The sequence below is a fragment of the Bos indicus genome, chromosome 3, assembly GCF_029378745.1.
Source record: "Bos indicus isolate NIAB-ARS_2022 breed Sahiwal x Tharparkar chromosome 3, NIAB-ARS_B.indTharparkar_mat_pri_1.0, whole genome shotgun sequence".
Classification (NCBI taxonomy): domain Eukaryota; kingdom Metazoa; phylum Chordata; class Mammalia; order Artiodactyla; family Bovidae; genus Bos; species Bos indicus.
The window spans coordinates 66,963,081-66,982,462 of NC_091762.1; the positions used below are offsets into that span (position 1 = coordinate 66,963,081).

A 19,382-nucleotide genomic window follows, 5' to 3' on the forward strand; every position below is an offset into this window, starting at 1 on the left:
GACATAGTACTAACAGTAACTATTACTAATAAGTTAGGGTCTCTCTCTCAGCCTCAGAAGATGCATCTCAGTTATTCAAAGCCAAGTATGATACTTGCTAGAGTAAACCAGTGATTCCGATCTGATCAGCACAAGGTTAATCAGTCAGCATCTGGAAGGAGGTGGAGGTAGTAGAAAGGTCTCCTTGCTTTTATTATTTTAAAAAATTTTATTGGAATATAATTTCTTTGCAATGTTGTATTAGTTTATGCTGTTCAGCAAAGTGAATCAGCTATTTTGTTGTTGTTGTTCAGTCACCAAGTTGTGTCCAACTCTTTGCAACCAGTGGATTGCTGCACGCCAGTCTTCCCTGTGCCCCACCATCTCCCAGAGTTGGAGAGCGATTCATATATGTATATATATACCCCTTTTTTGGATTTGTTCCCTGTGCTACACAGTAGGTTCTCATTATTTATCTACTTTATACATAGTATCAATAGTGTATGCATGTCAATCCCCATCTCCCAATTCATCCATCCCCTCTTCTCCCCCTTGGTATCCATGTTTGTTCTCTGTATCTGCGTCTCTAGTTCTGCTTTGTAATTAAGATCATCCATACCAATTTTTTCAGTGGTTTCGTTGTTTTAAAGAGAAGAAACTTTTTTCCACTTTACAATCATGCCTACGTAACACTGAGAACTGTGACAACCATTATGCAATCATGAGGTGCACTAAGTCAAATGCTAAGGATGGCAGAGGGAAAAAATGAAAAAAAAATATATATGGATACCTGATATATTATTGAGCTGCTAAATCAACCAGCCCAAGAGTAACTCTGCATCTAAATTTTTTAGTTATTATTTAGTAATGGTTTTCATTATTTACAGGCAATTGTATATGGTTACCAAAATCTCATTTAATTTTTGTAACAATCCTTAGAGCACAAAAAACAAAATGAGACTTGAAAAAGATTAAACATGGCCAGGTTAAATAACTTGACACATAGGTAGCAAATGATGAATTGAAGCTTATCTAATTCCAAAATCTTTTTCAAGTGATTTAGAGTGGATTTTAAACAGTGGATATAACTGAAAGACAAAGGGCAGTGGGAGTTGGGAATTCCTGGACTGGCAAATAAAACCAGGAAGTAACAAAGACTGAAAAAAAAAAGGGAAGTGTCAAAAGACAAGAAGAACGGAAAGAGTATGTTAGTGAAGAGTCTAAAATAGTAAGTCTTTTTAAGAGAATACTGGAATGGAAGGCTTTTATTGTTTGAGTGGTCTGGATGAAGATTAGATGTAGACTGTACTCATAGACTGTAGCTATGAGTAGGAGGAAATTGCATTTTGAGTGGTCAAGGACTGAGTAATTAATAGCATCTACTATGTGACGCATTATTTTCTGTACTTGGGTACAGTGATGACTAGACCCTGTGGAGCTCACACTATGGTATGAAACACTGACAACAAATAAACAACTAGAACTTTGGTGTGTACGCAGTTTTGGGCCCTACAGTCAGAGGCACTCAGTGGTATCTGATTTTTTATGAAGTTCCCTGGCTTCCAACTGAGGCCTTTACTCAGAATTACAAACAGAACATTATACTCAGGGTTACAAACAGAAAAACTTCTACCTCTGTTTCATTGACTATCTAAAGCCTTTGACTGTGTGGATCATAAGAAACTATGGAAAGCTCTTAAAGAGATGGGAATACCAGACCATTTTGCCTGTCTCCTCAGAAACCCGTATGTGGGTCAAGAAGCAACAGTTAGAACCCTGTATCGAACAACTGACTGGTTCAGGATTGAGAAAGGCGTATGACAGGGTTGTCTGCTGTCACCCTGTTAATTTAACCTATATGCTGAGCACATTAAGAGAAATGCTGGTCTGGATGAGTTTCAAGTGGGAATCAAAGACAGGCGGGAAAAACAAGAACCTGACATATGGATGATACATGAAATCATAAGACAACTGCTTCTTGACAGGAAAGCTATGACAAACCTAGACAGTGTGTTGAATAGCAGAGACATCACTCTGCCGACAAAGGTCCATATAGTAAGGCTATGGTCTTCTCACAACCCTATGTAGTCACATATGGTTGTGAGAGCTGGACTATAAAGGAGGCAGAGCACCAAAGAACTGATACCTTCGAATTGTGGTACTGGAGAAGATTCCTGAGAGTCCCTTGGACAGCATGATTAAGGGAAATTAACCCTGAATACTCATTGGAAAGACTGATGTTGAAGCTGAAGCTCCAGTATTTTGGTCACCTGATGCAAGAGCCAACTCATTGGAAAAGTCCCTGATGATGGCAAAGACTGAGGGCAGAAGAAGAGAGTGTCAGAGGATGAAATGGCTGGATGGTATCACCAATGTAATGAATATGAACTTCGGCAAATTTCAGGAGATGGGAGGGGCAGGGAGGCCTGGCATGCTGCAGTCCATGGGGTTGCAGAGCTGGACACGACTGGGCAACTGAACAACAACAAACAAAACACAAGAATTAAATGACAATCAGGATGACAAAGACTGGCAATTATGTAATTACTTAAAATAATTTTACATCCACTAGGAAATCAATATTTAAATAATGAATGATCGTATCTTCTCCCATTCTGACTCCCCAATACACTGCTTAATAAACTACAGTCTATTCTTTTCCATTCCTTCAAAGTTTTTTTTCTTTTTTTCTTTTGGCTGCATCTCACTTTTATGGGATTTTAGTTCCCTGACCACAGATCTAACTCAGGCCCCCAGCAGTGAAGGCACCAAGTTCTAACCACTGCACAACCAGGTAATTCTCTTTTTCAGACTGATGTAAATAACTACCTACAAACAAATAAGAGTCCTTCCAAAGTGATTCAGTTTCATTCAACATTCACTCACGAGGGTAAGGATATTTGTCTATTTAGTTCACTACTGTATCTCTGACACCTAGAACAATGCCCAGCATTTTGACTAAACCGAATAAATTAATAGATTAATAAGTAGCCACTAGATGCCAGATATTACATTCATCTCAAAAGTAAATACGACATTTCCTGCCCTTAAAGAGTATACCATTTAAAGGTTCTAACTAAAATAAAATTTCTTGATCTTTACTTATATCAGAGTCCAGTTTAAAAAGCAAGTTGTTAAGACTCAAAGTAATATCTATCCTGGATAAAAGGAATTCACTGTAGACTTCATATGTTTTTAAATTTAGAAAATAAACTACCATTCTATCTTGAAAAGTTAGTATTTCTATCATTAGGTACTATAATATATAATGTTATAAAGAATATTATAGTTAAGTCACAGGAAAATAGTAATTTCAGATACTTTTAAAGATTTTATTCCTTATTTTCCTTCTCCAGTCCTTTAAAAGTACATTTTTTAAAAAATGAAGTGAGAATATCAGTTAATATGAAGCAACATAAAAGAACAAACAGAATCAGAAGGCAAATTCCAAAGAGATCACTGCTATAAATAGAGATGTGGAAATGTCAGGACAGAGAAGCAAAGTTCCACTAAAAACAACAACAAAATTGTATGCCAAATGAGTTTTATATCTCATACCCACACATCTGCAGTTAAGGACTTCACCGGCAAAGATTCTCCATCTTCTAATTATCTTAAAAAGTAAATGTGAGTAAAGGCAGATGTCCTAATTTTAAAAACCAAGATGTTTTTGGTTCTGCACAGATTCTTCTTTCCATTGTACCTAAAAAGCAGAAAACCTCTATCTGAAACAACCCAATCACTGCTGCTTCGAAAGAGAAGTTATTTCATGTAATAAGCAGCACTGGATAGGAATCTAGTCTTGCAATTAATTCTGTCACTTTGTACACAGCACTCAAGTAGTCTGGGTCACAATTTCCTCCACTATAAAATGAAAGAAATGGACTAGATGATTCTCAACATCTTTCTAAGTTCTTAGAAAAAGTTTGAGTGAAGATGCTGTTCAGCACTATTTAGCCTCAAGGGGCCCCAACATTCATAATCATATTCAACAATTTGTTTTTAGCTCTGGCTTGGCAGGAAAATTATAAAAATTATTATTACACATAAAACTCAATTCAATAAGTATTTAGGCTTCTACCAGCAGAAAAGTGTAAGCCAGATGGGGCAAGCCAAAGAATAAGATGCAGTCCTTAACCACAGCCCTCTCTTATGCAGAGGGGAAACTAGATAGGATAAGATCTCTGAATTCAGAACATTTACTACAGGCTATCTGGGGAAACAAATTTTAATTCAGCCTCCTCACGCAAATACTTATTAAATACTTTTTTGTATAAAAGTCAGTTTTCAAACTATGATGAACGTAAGAATCTAAGATGCTTTTTTTTTTTTGGCCATGCCCCATGGCTTGTGGGATCTTAGTTCCCTAACCAGGTACTGAACAGGCCTCTGGCAGTGACAGTATCAAGTCCTAACCACTGAACTGCCAGGGAATTTCCTTAAGATGTTAATTTTTTAAAATGTGTATTTCCCAAAAATATAAGTCACTAGGTCCAGGTGGGGCTCAGGTATCCACATTTTTCAAAAAGCTGATAGGGTTTAGAAACAGAAAATGTTTCTAGAGCTTGAATTCTTAAGATTATATGCCTGTAACGACCAGAGGGCAAATTGCAAGGCATTAAAAATAAGCAAAAGTCTGATGGAGCACGTAGACTTTGTATTTCCGTGGTTCTCTAGTGTGGGTTGCACTTTAAAAATCAACATTTTTACAGTTTTTACAGATACAGATATAGACCAGTTAAATCAGAATCTCTGGGAGTGGTAGTTGGGGCTCAGCCCTAACATTTAAAAAAAAATCTCCTGTAATCAATTGCAGACGACCACTGAATTAAAGACAAGATCATTGGAATTGGTCCTGAAGAGTCTTAACAGTCTAGTTAGTGATATGTACTACAAATACATAAACCCCTTGAACAATATATTTGAAAAATAACACAGCATCATCAAATATACAGGTGTATACACACACACACACATACACACACACACCATAAAGCACTATGTTCTTTAGTAAGATATATTACTAATCCACCAATGCAATCAGCAATACAGAAAAACAAGCTTCTATAACATACAACACATGTTCTTTAAATTCTGTAAGTAATCTAAATATTTTTATTACCTTACATTAAGAGCTGCCTTCCCATGAAGAATTTTAGCCTACATCTTGATAAAAACTAACGCAAATATTTTAAAAATCCAAGTAAGAAATGACAACTTGTGACTCATACCCTAGAAATTAAGAGAAATACATTTCATTACTTGACTTTTTAATAGATTCTTTTTTTTCCAAGTCAGGCTGCCTGAGTTCAAATCTCAGCCCTAACATTTATTAACATGTGACCTTGGGCAAGTTAGTTAACTCATCTGTACCCCAGTAAAATGGAGATATTAATAGCACCTACCTCATAAAGCCATTGTACGGATAAATGAATTAAACATATGTAAAGCACTTAAAGGTGCCTTCCCAGGTAGCTCAGCAGTGAAAAATCTGCACACAGCAGACATGGGTTTGATCCCTAGATTGGGAAGATCCCCTGGAGGAGGGCATGGCAACCCACTCCAGTATTCTTGCCTGGAGAATCCCATGGAATAAGGAGCCTGGTGGACTACTGTCCATAGGGTCACAAACAGTGGGGCATGACTCAAGTGACTGACCATGCACCCATGCAAAGCACTTAGAAGAGTGCCCAGTATATAGCACTTTAGAGTGTGTTTTGCAGTAAAGACACGGGAAAAGACATAGTCCTTACTATCATAAACCTTACAATACAGTGAAATGTAAGTAAACAATAAATGATATTATGGTATTATTACCATGACATGGTACATGAGAACAAATAGGAATCTTTAAATTTTAGAGTTTTATACAGGTTTTTTGGAAAAATGGAAAATTTTCAACAGACAACAGTGAAATAAGAGGTGAGGAAGTGTTCCTGACAAAGAGAAAGATATGGGTAAAGGCCCAGGGCTCTGCAGTTAAGAATAGGTGGGAATGACAAGGATGGCAAAAGGCTGGATTTATGGCAAATAAATGGTCATCAGCAAAATCCTAGAGGATCTGTCAATCTGCTAACAGCCTTTCAATCAAGACATGCTATTAAATCTGACATCCAAATCAGAGAAGAAATTTCTAAAAACTAAGGGTGAGATGATACTTCTGAGAGAGAAAACAAAAATCACTATGTAAAAACATATGACTTTAAATTTTTTTTTACTTTTCAAAAACAGATTAAACTGTTCTCTCTTTTTAGTATGCTGGTAAAAGGAAGAAGTTATGTGACTTACCAAAGGGCACATGGGTTGGACCTGAGTCTAGATAGATCCTCTCGGACCAAGTCCAGAGTTCTTTTCACTACATGAAGCTGCCTCCAATTTCAGACACTAGTCAAAACGTGGTTCTCCTCAAAGTTCCCAAGTTACCTTTGTGTTGACAACTTTGTCCTTTAAAATAAAAGTATTTCCTGATTCCATTCACACAGTCTGAAATAGTATCCTACAAACTCAATCAGAAAGGATACACAAATCATTAAGACCAATAATCAAATACCCTAAAACAACATTAACCATCAAATACCTTAAAATAACACTGTGGACCACTTATTTCAGTTTGAATTGGCCACTTTCTTCCTCATATCTAACCTGAATCTGTTGTGACTGTGCACTCAGAAAGTACAGGCCCGGTTCCAATGACACAGATCAGAAGTTATCAGATCCTTTTGGCTAAGAGTTGTTTGGATGTAGGTGATGGATAATAAGTGAGGCAAGAAGTCTACAATTTTGCCACTCAAACACCTATCCAAAAAGCCATAAAGGACTGTTTTTCTTCAGGAGCTATAAAAATCTGTTAATATTTCACACAGATTTAACAAATTCAATAGTGGAAAGACTTTTATAAGCTTAAAAACACTGAATTTGTTTCATTCTAAGCACGAAATATGAAGTATTAATTTCTATGTTGACAGTGACTATAAAATATAATTCAGCTGAACAATTAGCCAATCTCTTAAAGCACAATAAACAAGTTTTAGATTATTAGCTATTATACACCCATTTTTAAGATGATTTACATTAGGCAAAGGGAAATGAACTTACTAAAGAAAAGTCTGATTTCATCAATTATAATGAAATTATCTACAGCTTCAGTTCAGTTCAGTCGCTCAGTCGTGTCCGACTCTTTGCAACCTCATGAATTGCAGCACGCCAGGCCTCCCTGTCCATCACCAACTCCCAGAGTTCACTCAGACTCACGTCCATCGAGTCAGTGATGCCATCCAGCCATCTCATCCTCTGTCGTCCCCTTCTCCTCCTGCCCCCAATCCCTCCCAGCATCAGAGTCTTTTCCAATGAGTCAACTCTTCGCATGAGGTGCCCAAAGTACTGGAGTTTCAGCTTCAGCATCATTCCCTCCAAAGAAATCCCAGGGCCGATCTCCTTCAGAATGGACTGGTTGGATCTCCTTGCAGTCCAAGGGACTCTCAAGAGTCTTCTCCAACACCACAGTTCAAAAGCATCAATTCTTCGGCGCTCAGCCTTCTTCACAGTCCAACTCTCACATCCATACATGACCACTGGAAAAACCATAGCCTTGACTAGACGGACCTTTGTTGGCAAAGTAATGTCTCTGCTTTTGAATATGCTGTCTAGGTTGGTCATAACTTTCCTTCCAAGGAGTAAGCATCTTTTAATTTCATGGCTGCAGTCACCATCTGCAGTGATTTTGGAGCCCAGAAAAAGAAAGTCTGACACTGTTTCCACTGTTTCCCCATCTATTTCCCATGAAGTGATGGGACCAGATCCCATGATCTTCATTTTCTGAATGTTGAGCTTTAAGCCAACTTTTTCACTCTCCACTTTCACTTTCATCAAGAGGCTTCTTAGTTCCTCTTCACTTTCTGCCAAAAGGGTGGTGTCATCTGCATATCTGAGGTTATTGATATTTCTCCCGACAATCTTGATTCCAGCTTGTGCTTCTTCCAGTCCAGCGTTTCTCATGATGTACTCTGCATAGAAGTTAAATAAGCAGGGTGACAACATATTGCCTTGATGTACTCCTTTTCCTATTTGGAACCAGTCTGTTCTTCCATGTCCAGTTCTAACTGTTGCTTCCTGACCTGCATACAGATTTCTCAAGAGGCAGGTTAGGTGGCCTGGTATTCCCATCTCTTTCAGAATTTTCCACAGTTTATTGTGATCCACACAGTCAAAGGCTTTGGCCTAGTCAATAAAGCAGAAATAGTTGTGTTTTTCTGCAACTCTCTTGCTTTTTCCATGATCCAGCGGATGTTGGCAATTTGATCTCTGGTTCCTCTGCCTTTTCTAAAACCAGCTTGAACATCAGGAAGTTCATGGTTACAAGCAAAGTACAAATGAGTTTGAAGACTGAGTAGATCCAGAACTAACTCACATATAACCAAGTCAAAAGTCATTGGTTATAGTTTTCCACAAGTCAGTTGCTATTTCAGGATCCTGGCTTTTACAAAAACTAAGATTTGAACATAGATGTTTAATCCAAAAAGTGTATAGAAGTTGCATACCATGGATCATCCTTTCCTATTTATGAAATGTGCTGATGTGTGTTCAGTGGCTTAAGGTCAGTGTGCATGCTAAATCACTTCAGTAGTATCTGAATCTTTGCAACCTCATGGCCTCTAGGCTTCCAGGCTCCTCTGTCCATGGGATTTTCAGGCAAGTACAGTGGAGTGGGTTGACATTTCCTACTCCAGAGGATCTTCCCGACTAAGGAATAGAACCCACATCTCCTATGTCCTCTGCACTGGCAGGCGGATTCTTTAACCACTGTGCCACCTGGGAAGCCCCAATTATGAAATACCAGAAGACAAATTCTACATTTAATAATGCCAATTTCCATTTGATAGTATTTCCTGGTTTCTGAAGTGCTCACAGTGGTATCTCATTTGAGGATACCAACACAGATTATGATCCTCATGTAGATGAGAAATCTGAGACACAGAGGCTAAGTTCACTTGACCAAGATAACAGAGTCAACTAAAATGTGGAAGTGGATTTTTTTCAATATTCATTCATTCAACAAATATGTAAGCCTACATGTTAGGAACTAGTCAATGGTAGAGACAGACAAAGTCCTTGCTATACAGGAGTTAACATTCTAATAGAAGAGAGACAGTAAACAAGTTAACACCTACAACATAATACAGTTTTCAATCAATTCTATAAAGAGAACATGGTAATTGGAAAGCAACTGCAAAATGGCACAACCAGAGGTCAGAGATGGTCTAAGGTGACATCTAAGCTGAGACCCAAATGACGAGGACAATTCATCCACGTGAAGGTCCGTAAGAACATCTGAATCAGGTAAAGGAAAATGCAAATATAAAACTCTAGAGGCAGGAATGATCTTGGGCAGCCAGGTGGCTCAAGTGTTTAGATAGTAGCCTGATCATATGGAGCCCATAGGCCATTCCAGGAGATAGGATTTAAAGTACAGCAGGAAAGACATAGGTAAGACTATCTGACTGATGTTTTAAATAAAGCTTTTAAGCTCCTATATGAAGAAACAATTATAATACAATTAGGTAGAGGCAACTTTGAGCTTCAAAAGTACTGTTAATGGTCTGTTTCTTGGAGACTCTTCTTGGAAAGTGGATGAACAGGTGCTTGTTACTTTTGAGAACTTACGTATATAACTATATACTTCGCTGTACAAAATTTCATAATTTTTAAAAGTAAACTGAAGAAATGTTAAGGGTAGAAGCAGAAAATCTAAATGCTACTATAACAGCCCAGGACTGTGGTGATGGTAACTCAGGAGCAGTGGAGGTAAAAAGTAGTGGCATGTAGAAGGATGGTAAATACGTCTTCTTGAAGGAAAATCAGGGACAGCTATTAAGGCTAACCGGTGGTCAGGAAATGGCAACCCATTCCAGTGTTCTTGCCTGGAGAATCCCAGGGATGGGGGAGCCTGGTGGGCTGCCGTCTATGGAGTCGTACAGAGTCAGATACGACTGAAGCGACTTAGAAGCAGCAGCAGTGGTCCTCACTGTGGAGTGATTTTGCCTCCCAGGGGACAGCTACAGTATCTAGAGACATTTCTGGTTGTCATAATTGGTATGGGGGGGTATGTGCTTCTGGCGTCCATGGGTAGAGGCCAAGGACGCTGCTAAACATACTACAATGCACAGTAGTGCTACAAAGCAAAGCATCTGGTCATAAAGTGTCAACAGTGCTGAGGCTGAGAAATCCTGGTCTTGACTGATTTCAAATGGTGTCCATCCTAGAATATCCATAAAAAATAAAAAAAAAAATCCATACTTCCAGAAGACTTCACCAAAAAAAAAAAAAAAAAACCAACCTAGAAATGGAGGTCTTTAGTTATTTTTAATATTTCAGTTCAGTTCAGTCACTCAGTCATATCTGACTCTTTGCTACCCCGTGGACTGCAGCACGCCAGGCCTCCCTGTCCATTACCAACTCCCGGAGTTTACTCAAACTCATATCCATTGAGTCGGTGATGCCATCCAGCCATCGCATCCTCTGTCGTCCCTTCTCCTCCTGCCCTCAATCTTTCCCAGCATCAGGGTCTTTTCAAATGAGTAGCTCTTTGCATCAGGTGGCTGAAGTATTGGAGCATCAGCTTTAACATCAGTCCTTCCAATGAACCTCAGAACTGATCTCCTTTAGGATGGACTGATTGGATCTCTTTGCACTCCAAGGGACTCTCAAGAGTCTTCTCCAACACCACAGTTCAAAAGCATCAATTCTTCAGTGCTCAGCTTTCTTTATAGTCCAACTCTCACATTCATACATGACTACTGGAAAAACCATAGCCTTGACTAGACGGACCTTTGTTGACAAAGTAATGTCTCTGCTTTTTAATATGCTGTCTACGTTGGTCATAGCTTGTCTTCCAAGGAACAAGCACCTTTTAATTTCATGACTGCAGTCACCACCTGCAGTGATTTTGGAGCCCCAAAAAATAAAGTCTGCCACTGTTTCCCCATCTATTTGCCATGAAGTGATGGGACTAGATGCCATGATTTTAGTTTTCTGACTGTCGAGCTTTAAGCCAACTTTTTCACTCTCCTCTTTCACTTTCATCAAGAGGCTCTTTAATTCTTCTTCCCTTTCTGCCATAAGGGTGGTGTCATCTGCATATCTGAGGTTATTGATATTTCTCCCAGCAATCTTGATTCCAGCTTGTGTTTCATCCAGCCCAGCATTTCTCATGATGTACTCCGCATAAAAGTTAAATAAGCAGGGTGACAATATACAGCCTTGATGTACTCCTTTTCCTATTTAGAACCAATCTGTTGTTCCATGTCCAGTTCTAACTGTTGCTCCCTAACCTCCATACAGGTTTCTCAAGAGGCAGGTCAGGTGGTCTGGTATTCCCATCTCTTGAAGAATTTTCCAGTTTGTTGTGATCCATACAGTCAAAGGCTTTGACACAGTCAATAAAGCAGAAATAGATGTTTTAATATTTAGAGATAACTAAAATTGTGGTATACATAAAATCTCTTTGGAGGTAAATTATAGCATTCTCTAACTATGTCAATAAGGACTAACTGGTGTATGTCTAATTAATAAAGTATTAAAAAATCAATTACTGACTGCCATTTATTGGACAGACTTTCTCAAAGAACAACTGAAGAAAGTCTATTTAGCAATACCACCCAACACTGTTTTTAGATTTTCTTATCGGTTAAGCTTAAATCTGTAGCCCAACACATGCACTGCTTTTCCAAATACAAATTTCCCCTATATCGAAATAGATGACCATGCTGCACACTGAAAAAGATAATCAGAGCTGTAAGATGGTAGGAAAAGCTAATAATAAGAGAATGATGGCCCACGTGTACTGCGCGCATATAACTGTTATCCGACTTATTTTGGGCCTTGAGCAGGTGGACACGTTAACTTCAGACGTAACAAAGACTGCAGCACATATTTCTCTCAATTACTGTAAGACTAGCAATGGAAAAAGTATGAAACTTAAAATTCAACATTCAAAAAATTAAGATCATGGCATCCGGTCCCATCACTTCATGGGAAATAGATGGGGAAAGGATGTAAACAGTGAGACTTTATTTTCTTGGGTTCCAAAATTACTGCAGACAGTGACTGCAGCCATGAAATTAAAAGACACTTGTTCCTTGGAAGAAAAGTAATGACAAACCTAAACAGCATATTAAAAAGTAGAGACATCACTTTGCCCATAAAGGTCTGTATAGTCAAAGTTATGGTTTTTCCAGCAGCCATGTACGAATGTGAGAGCCGGACAATAAAAAAGAACTGATGCCTTCAGAACTGTGGTGCTGGAGAAAACTCGAGAGTCCCTTGGACAGTAAGGAGATCACATCAGTCAATCCTAAGGGATATAATCCTGAATATTCATTGGAAGTACTGATGCTGAAGTTCCAATACTTTGGCCACCTGCTGCAAAGAGCTGACTCATTGGAAAAGACCCTGATGCTGGGAAAGATTGCAGGCAGGAGAAGGGGATGACAGAGGATGAGATGGTGGGATGGCATCACCGACTCAATAGACATGAGTTTGAGCAAACTCCTGAAGATGGTGACCCACAGGGAAGCCTGGCGTGCTGCAGGCCATGGAGTTCGAAAGAGTCAGACACGACTGAGAGACTAAACAAAAACTTTGAGAACTGATTCACTAAACACAAAATACCAAAGTTGGTAAAGTTCATTTTACCTCATTCTTTGTTACCTAAGCGGAAAAAATGGGGGCAGGGAGACAAAGACAATCATTGTAATAGACTCCTAAAGCATTGTAATGTGTCTGAAACTATTACTACTGAGTCTAAACTACTACTACTACTATTGCAGTAAATGATGCGTGACGATATGCTCCAAAAGGAAATTACCTGGTAATTTAAGGTAACAGAAAATACGTAACAATAACAACCTAGTTCCCAGATGACAATAAATTACATTTGAGTTCTCACAGGTTTGGGACAGTATTTCTAAGAAGCCAAGAAGCCACAAAGAATTTGTCAAGAAATGGATGCTGTTCATAACTATAAGGACCTCAATAAAACTGGCCATGGTTACATACGACATTAGGTTACTAAGTCCGGCGAAAACTACATTTTAGGAACAATCACATTTCTAAAAAAGAAATGAGCAATCATATCGTCACAGCCTCATCCAAAATATTTACACAAAACCTTTGTAAAATCAACTCTAGAACTAAGGCCTCCAGCCTGAATTCATCCCCAATTGTGATAAAACTCCAAACTGACAATCTAGAAGTAAAATACAGGGACACTTTACTACCCTGAAAATCAGGCCGCGTTGCCGCTAGGCCGGGCGGACGTTTTCGGCAGCATCACCTCGCGGCGGCCGGGGCGCGCTCTCTTCCAGGCGCACTCCCGGCCGCAGCGCTCTCGAGACACTGTTGCGCCGCCGTTGCGCCTGTCGACGTCACATGCTTCCCCAAGGATACAACAGAATGACCCTCGGTAGAAAATCCACCCACTCTATTCCCTGAGGCGGCGGCCAATAAGACACTACTCCATTCCTCCGGGCTTTCAAAAATTAAAGCGAACCGCAGTCGCCCCTCGAGTCTTTACCCACCACCAAAGTGGAAAAATCGTACCACCTTAGCCCAAGGATGCACAAAGAGGCGGTGCCAAAGTAAACCCCATTCTCGCGAAATATAAAGACAATTCTCGCGATGTCTCCTCGCCTTTTTCTAGCCTCACCCCCTCAAGCCAGCGCGTTGCCTCAAAACGTCGCGAGATTTTCTTCTCTTAGTCTCCGCCCCTTTACGGCACGATGGTCGCACAAGAATGCGATACAGGCTTGACGGCCGCCATTTTCTTTCTTTCTTAGCAGTTGGCTGAGAGGTCACTGGGAGGAATCGGTAGCGGCCACTGTAGTGTAGGCATGGCAGACTATTCAACAGTGCCTCCACCCTCCTCTGGCTCAGCCGGTGGCGGAGGCGGCGGTGGTGGTGGTGGAGGAGTTAACGATGCTTTCAAAGATGCACTGCAGAGAGCCCGGCAGGTAAGTCTGGACCGCGCGGCGGGATCCCGACAGCTCACGGTAATTGGCCGCTGGCGGAGTAGGCCGCTACTTCTTCGCGCGTTAGGAAGAGGAAAGAAGTGCCCTTCCGGCCTCTGAAATGTGAGAAGACTCACGTTTCTCCACGTTGGTAATAAGCTGGAATTCGGGTTTTGTATTCTTAGTGTATGAGCCACTTTGAACCCCAACGCATGCTCTGCGAAGATGGGTTTAGGTTATTCTCCCGCTTCTGCGGTACTCGCGCTTTTTTCTCCAAGGAGTTAGCATTTCCTTTTCTTCTGAGTGAACATCCACTTACATGGGATAAAGCGCGCGTAGTTTTACACAATAGTATGGAAGCTTCTAGTAATGAGTTTGGGAAAGGACTAGGACTGTAGGAGCCATAGTAAGGGAAGGGACCTGTCATTAAACCAGTCTTTAGAGCTTCCAGCCCATTCGAACTCTCCCGCAGTTAATCTTTCGGTATCATTCACTTTCACACATTCAAGGAAGAGAATTAAGGGAGCACTAGTATCCCGGGCTGGAATCCTTCCTCAGGGCGGGATTTACGCGTGTTCTATGGCTCCTTCCCTCTTCTCAAAATGGCTTCAGGTCGTTCATACCCGAAGTTTCAGTTTGAATCTGCCTCTCAGTTCGGAGTCGTAAACTGACCAGGACTCTTTGTATTACGTAGGTGCGTACATTTGCCTTGAAGGCACTTCTTTCCCAAACGGGAGCTGTTGAAAAGAGGTAGTAACGTTGTGCTCTAGGATTTAATTTGAACCTTACCTTCATGTAATTTTCAAATGTATTTAGTCGGTATGAATTTGTGTCTAAAGCAAAAGTAAGAATCTTTGTGATTCGATGCTTATTAGATGCTAGACATTTTTGGAATACAGTGTTAAGCTAATGGTAATCAGAAATCAATTTTGTGGTATGTTTTGATAACATTAGGAGTTCACTTCATTAACTTTTTAACTAGTTGGATTAAAGGATCATTTGACTCAAAATCCTTAAATCTGTAGTGATGTAGCATACGGCTCATATTTTTATAATGTGAACACATTATAAATAAAAATGTACCTGTACTTGTTTATAATCAGAAATTTTCCAGGTAGTCAACAGGGGGATACCATTAACACCAATTATTCGATTTGTTTACCTAATTTTTATTTACTGTTTTTGAACTTGTTTAAAATCGTGACTGAAACGTTAATATAATGACAGCAACACTGTTAGAGGGGTTTTTAGAGAAGACTCAACCGAAATTAATTTATTCAAGCAGCATATTGAATCAGTTTGTTCCATACACTATACTTCGATACTGGAGACTTTTTAAAATGTGTTAATTGGATTTTTTGCTTTCTAGGAAGCCATGATATAGTCAAAGAACCAAATGCAAAAGAGTAGTAGTATCTGATAAATGCTTTCAAAGCGTAGACAAGATTTAGGCACTGTTAATTCGTCCATGTGTTCTGTAAACATTTATAGAGTTCTGCTGTGAATCAGGTACTGTACACATCACAAGGGAGTGGGGTACCCTACTGCCAAAGGACTGATATTTTAAGCAAGGCATTAAAGAATGAGAGTTTGACCAGTGGATAAAGAAGCAGCATGCACTAAGGTATGGGGGTTTGGGGGAAGATGAGAACCTGAGTGAAGTCATTGGAGATAGGGTTGGGTGGGGAAGGAGGGTGGAAAATGAGGTGAGAAAAAGTGAAGGTGGATACCAAGTTAGAATGCTTTTTTAATATAGAAATTGTCCTCAAACTATGAATTTCTTGTCCTTCAATAGAGTTTACAAGTGTCTTTGCTGTGATTTGATTATTTCTACAGAATTGATCTTAAATCTGATATTCTCAAGTTTAGCATTCGAGTTGAATTGCCCCTTCTCATGGTATTTGAGAATGCTTCCATATATATTGGTTGTAGCTGTTTGTCTGATTATTCAGGTGTGGAGTATAGGGAAAGGTGTTTGGGTTTACGGAACAAGTTAGGTTAATATTTGAACTACTTTTTTCCTTATTTATATTAAATGGATTCTGAATTGTATTTCCAAAATCTCCATCTAACCTTAAGTTTCTTTTCTTTGTCCAGAGTATTATGCTATGTTCTTTGGAAGGAAGAGGTATAAGAACAGCTTATTGCCTTCAAAGAGCTACATACTGGTGGGAAATCTATTGGCATTTCAGCTGAACAGTTCTTTGTTATGCGGGAAAGCAGAACAAATGATTAGGGTCCCTGGACCCTATCTAGTTAAAGCTAGTAGCATTTACTCCAGCTGATTGTTGCCATCTGGCAGTGGAGCTCGGTCTTTTTTCCAGAGAATTCTAATAGTTTGTTTTTTTTTTTAATGTGAAGTTTTCAGATTTTATAATACTCTGTGAGCTAAATCTAACACAGGGGCACCAAATTTCTTCTCTAGGGTTTCCAATGGTATAGTTTAGAAATTATATTTGGGTATTTCAAGCTTTATCTGTAGAGGGTGATATTGAAATTGTTTGACTAGATACTTAGTGGTCACACTGATAACAAGTTCTGTCCCTGAAACATTGGAAAATTAATGCATATCTACTTTTTTCCCCTTAAAGTTATATGAAGATAGAAGTAAATCTGAGACTGAGTAGTAGATCGTAGGTTAAGCAAGATTATCAACCCTCATCACTTCCCCTCTAAACTATTAAATTAGTCATTAGGTACTCAATTCTTTAAGTCTCTTCCTTGATAATTATGAAAGTAATTCAGACTATTATGTTTGAATAAAAAGAAAAATTTATAAAATAGAACTCTTGACTTTTTACTTACCATTATTCTCTTTCAGTGAAAACTAGCATTTGAGAGTTTTGTTTTGGGGGCTTTTTTTAGTAACATATTTTGAGATAGGATAGCAAAGCTTGATTATGATAATAAAGACTTAGGACTGTAGAGAGGGGACAATATTAATGAAGTGGCAGCCTAGTAATATTTCTAGCCTCTTCACATTTCTGGTACATGGAAACAATCCATTAGGACCTTTCCTATAGTGGGTACTCAGTATTTATTAAATTGAATGAATATATCTAATGAATTAGTGATGAAATTTTGTTTTGAAAATAATTGCATTCTTTCAAAATGTATGTCTTTGGCCAGTATAAATAAAAGGCTGTTAAAATTTTTGAACCAAACATTTGAAGTCTTGTGAACTCTGCATTGTTGAATTCTAGTGTGCTGAGTTGTTCATAGTAACTGGCAATTTATGTGGTACATACTAGGTCTCTGTGCTAAGCGTATGTGTATTAATTCATTTAATTCCCACAATTATCCTACAAGGTAAGTGGAGAAACTATTTATCTCTTTTGTACACAGAAGATGAATGAGGCACAAAATGCTTAAGGAAATTTGGCAAGGACACAAAGCAGTAAAACCAGAATTACCACTGACCCCAAATCACGGTTGGACCCCAAAGCCTAAGGAAGCATGTAGACTGAAACTTAGGAGATAGTCATTTGGGGCATTTAGGTAATTACTTCTGAAAGTCAATCTTTTGTGTGCTATTGTTTGTGGTTTTATTGTTTTGTTCTTGAAAATGAGGTGGTATGGCTGAATCTGTTAAATTTTCTTTCAACTCCAAAATTCTTAGATTCTAGGAATAATCAATGAAGAGAGGTGGACAATGCTCAAACAGTGAAAATACAAAAAATATTTACCCTTTTGAGAAGCAAGGAGAGTCCAAATAGAACACTCGTATTTTTATTGTAAATTAAAATCAAAGAAGTTGCCTACACTTAGTTCTACTGGTCTCATAAGAATTTTATATAGCTAGAGGTTGAATTTTAAGGATTACTATTTCTCTTAAAGTAATCCTGTGAAGTAACCTAGCAAATATATATTTAACTGATCAAATAGTAGTAGTTTTACTAGAAGATTTTTACTGACATTTTTAGTGATGGGGGCTTCCCAGGTGGCACTAGTGGTAAAGAACCTGCCTGCCAATGCAGGCGATGTGGGTTTGATCCCTGGGTCAGGAAGATCCCCTGGAGAAGGAAATGGCATCCCACTTCAGTATTCTTGCCTGGGAAATCCCATGGACAGAGGAGCCTGGTGGGCTGTAGTTCACGGGGTTGCAAAGAGTTGAACAGGACCAAAGCATCTAAACACAAACAATGTTTTTGTATTGGTTTGGAATTTTTGAGATATGTTAACTGGTTCTTCTGAGTGTACTTAATGATCAGTTTTCATTTGGATATTTTTAGAACTATTCAATAAATAGAAGATATCCAATTAAGTATCCTTTTTCTATGCAGAAGTTCCTTGGAGTTCAAGGAGTGCTGCTTTGCAAACTCAGAGTATTTATAAAAGCTAATTGCAGAAGGTATTGCCAGCCTAAACTATTTCCTTCATGTATATTGTTGTTTCTCAGACCTGAAATACTTATAAATCAGTGCCCAGCAGCTAAGTTCCTTTGCAACAGTTCAGATGCTCATTGCTTTAAACTGAAGTGGAAAAACAACTTTCAGGTGTGATGAGGAAAATTTTCAGAATATTAATCATATCAAATATACAAATAAGCTTTTGAGAAAGTGAAAGATGATTAAGATAGCATCAAGAAATACATACTTCTTTTATCAAGCATTTTTATATTTAATTCTAATATGCTTTGTAGTGGGTGTTTACATTTACAGATGAGAAAAAGGGAAATCTGGGAACCCTAGGAAATATATTTGGTATATGGGAACAGATAATGTAAGTATCAGGACTTATGTGATACATTTTGAATTCAGGTTGTTATATACACTTATCCTTCACAGTTTTCTAGTTACAATGAAGCCTGAGGCACTTGGTTTAGTTCCACATCAAGATCTCTCTTTGGAAAAATTCCAGTCATCAAAAGTTTCATTTTCTCTTTAACTTTTATCATGGAAAATTTCAAACATACTCAAGATTCAAAGAATAACATCAGTACATCACCCATCTTTGGTGACTACCCCTTTAGTAATTTCTGTGGAGCTCTGTAGAAATTGGAACTTCACCATTGACTTGCTATGCCTCTTGAGATGTTTTTCAGTTGTAAAATGATTGTCTCATAAGCACTCTATATCAGAATTGTTGTGGTGATTCAGTGACAAAATGAGTATAAACATTTATTACAGATAGTCAGTTTGGTCTGTTGGCACTCAGTAATTTTAGTTCCATTTCCTTTTTCATAGAAAAATGCCATAAATATCCCCTGGTTTTGCCTCACTTGTGAGGCTGGTATTTCTTATACAACGTTTGCCCCAGAACGTGGTTCTATAATAGACTTAGATGTACAACTTCCCAGGTTTCCCCCACACCTCCACATTTCCTTAGAAAAAGATTGTCCAGAAGAAGTATTATGCAAGTTACATATTTTAACTCAACGTATGTAAAATATTGCCATTT

The 19,382-nt window shown here is 38.6% G+C and overlaps 2 protein-coding genes across 25 annotated transcripts in view; one reads left to right on the plus strand and one right to left on the minus strand.

The window, feature by feature from the left end:
• The window catches only part of DNAJB4 (DnaJ heat shock protein family (Hsp40) member B4), a 44,413-nt gene extending 30,812 nt beyond the window's left edge, over window positions 1-13,601 (minus strand). Inside the window, exon 1 of one of the 2 annotated variants that reach the window (XM_070786286.1) lies at window positions 13,579-13,601. The gene's annotated coding sequence lies outside the window, so the exon portion shown is untranslated. Of the gene's footprint in view, window positions 1-13,253; window positions 13,544-13,578 lie in introns of those variants that run through there. The other variant, XM_070786285.1, reaches the window with a different exon arrangement.
• A 147-nt stretch (window positions 13,602-13,748) lies between these two features.
• FUBP1 (far upstream element binding protein 1) overlaps window positions 13,749-19,382 on the plus strand; it is a 34,430-nt gene continuing 28,796 nt past the window's right edge. For 7 of the 23 annotated variants that reach the window (XR_011565833.1, XM_070786261.1, XM_070786268.1 and 4 more), the window contains exon 1: window positions 13,750-13,985. Coding sequence is in view for 17 of the 23 variants with exons in the window: in XM_070786261.1 (XP_070642362.1) it covers window positions 13,866-13,985 (120 nt within the window). In the remaining 6 variants the exon portion in view is untranslated. Of the gene's footprint in view, window positions 13,986-15,684; window positions 17,481-19,382 lie in introns of those variants that run through there. The other 16 variants (XR_011565832.1, XR_011565834.1, XR_011565831.1 and 13 more) reach the window with 5 other exon arrangements.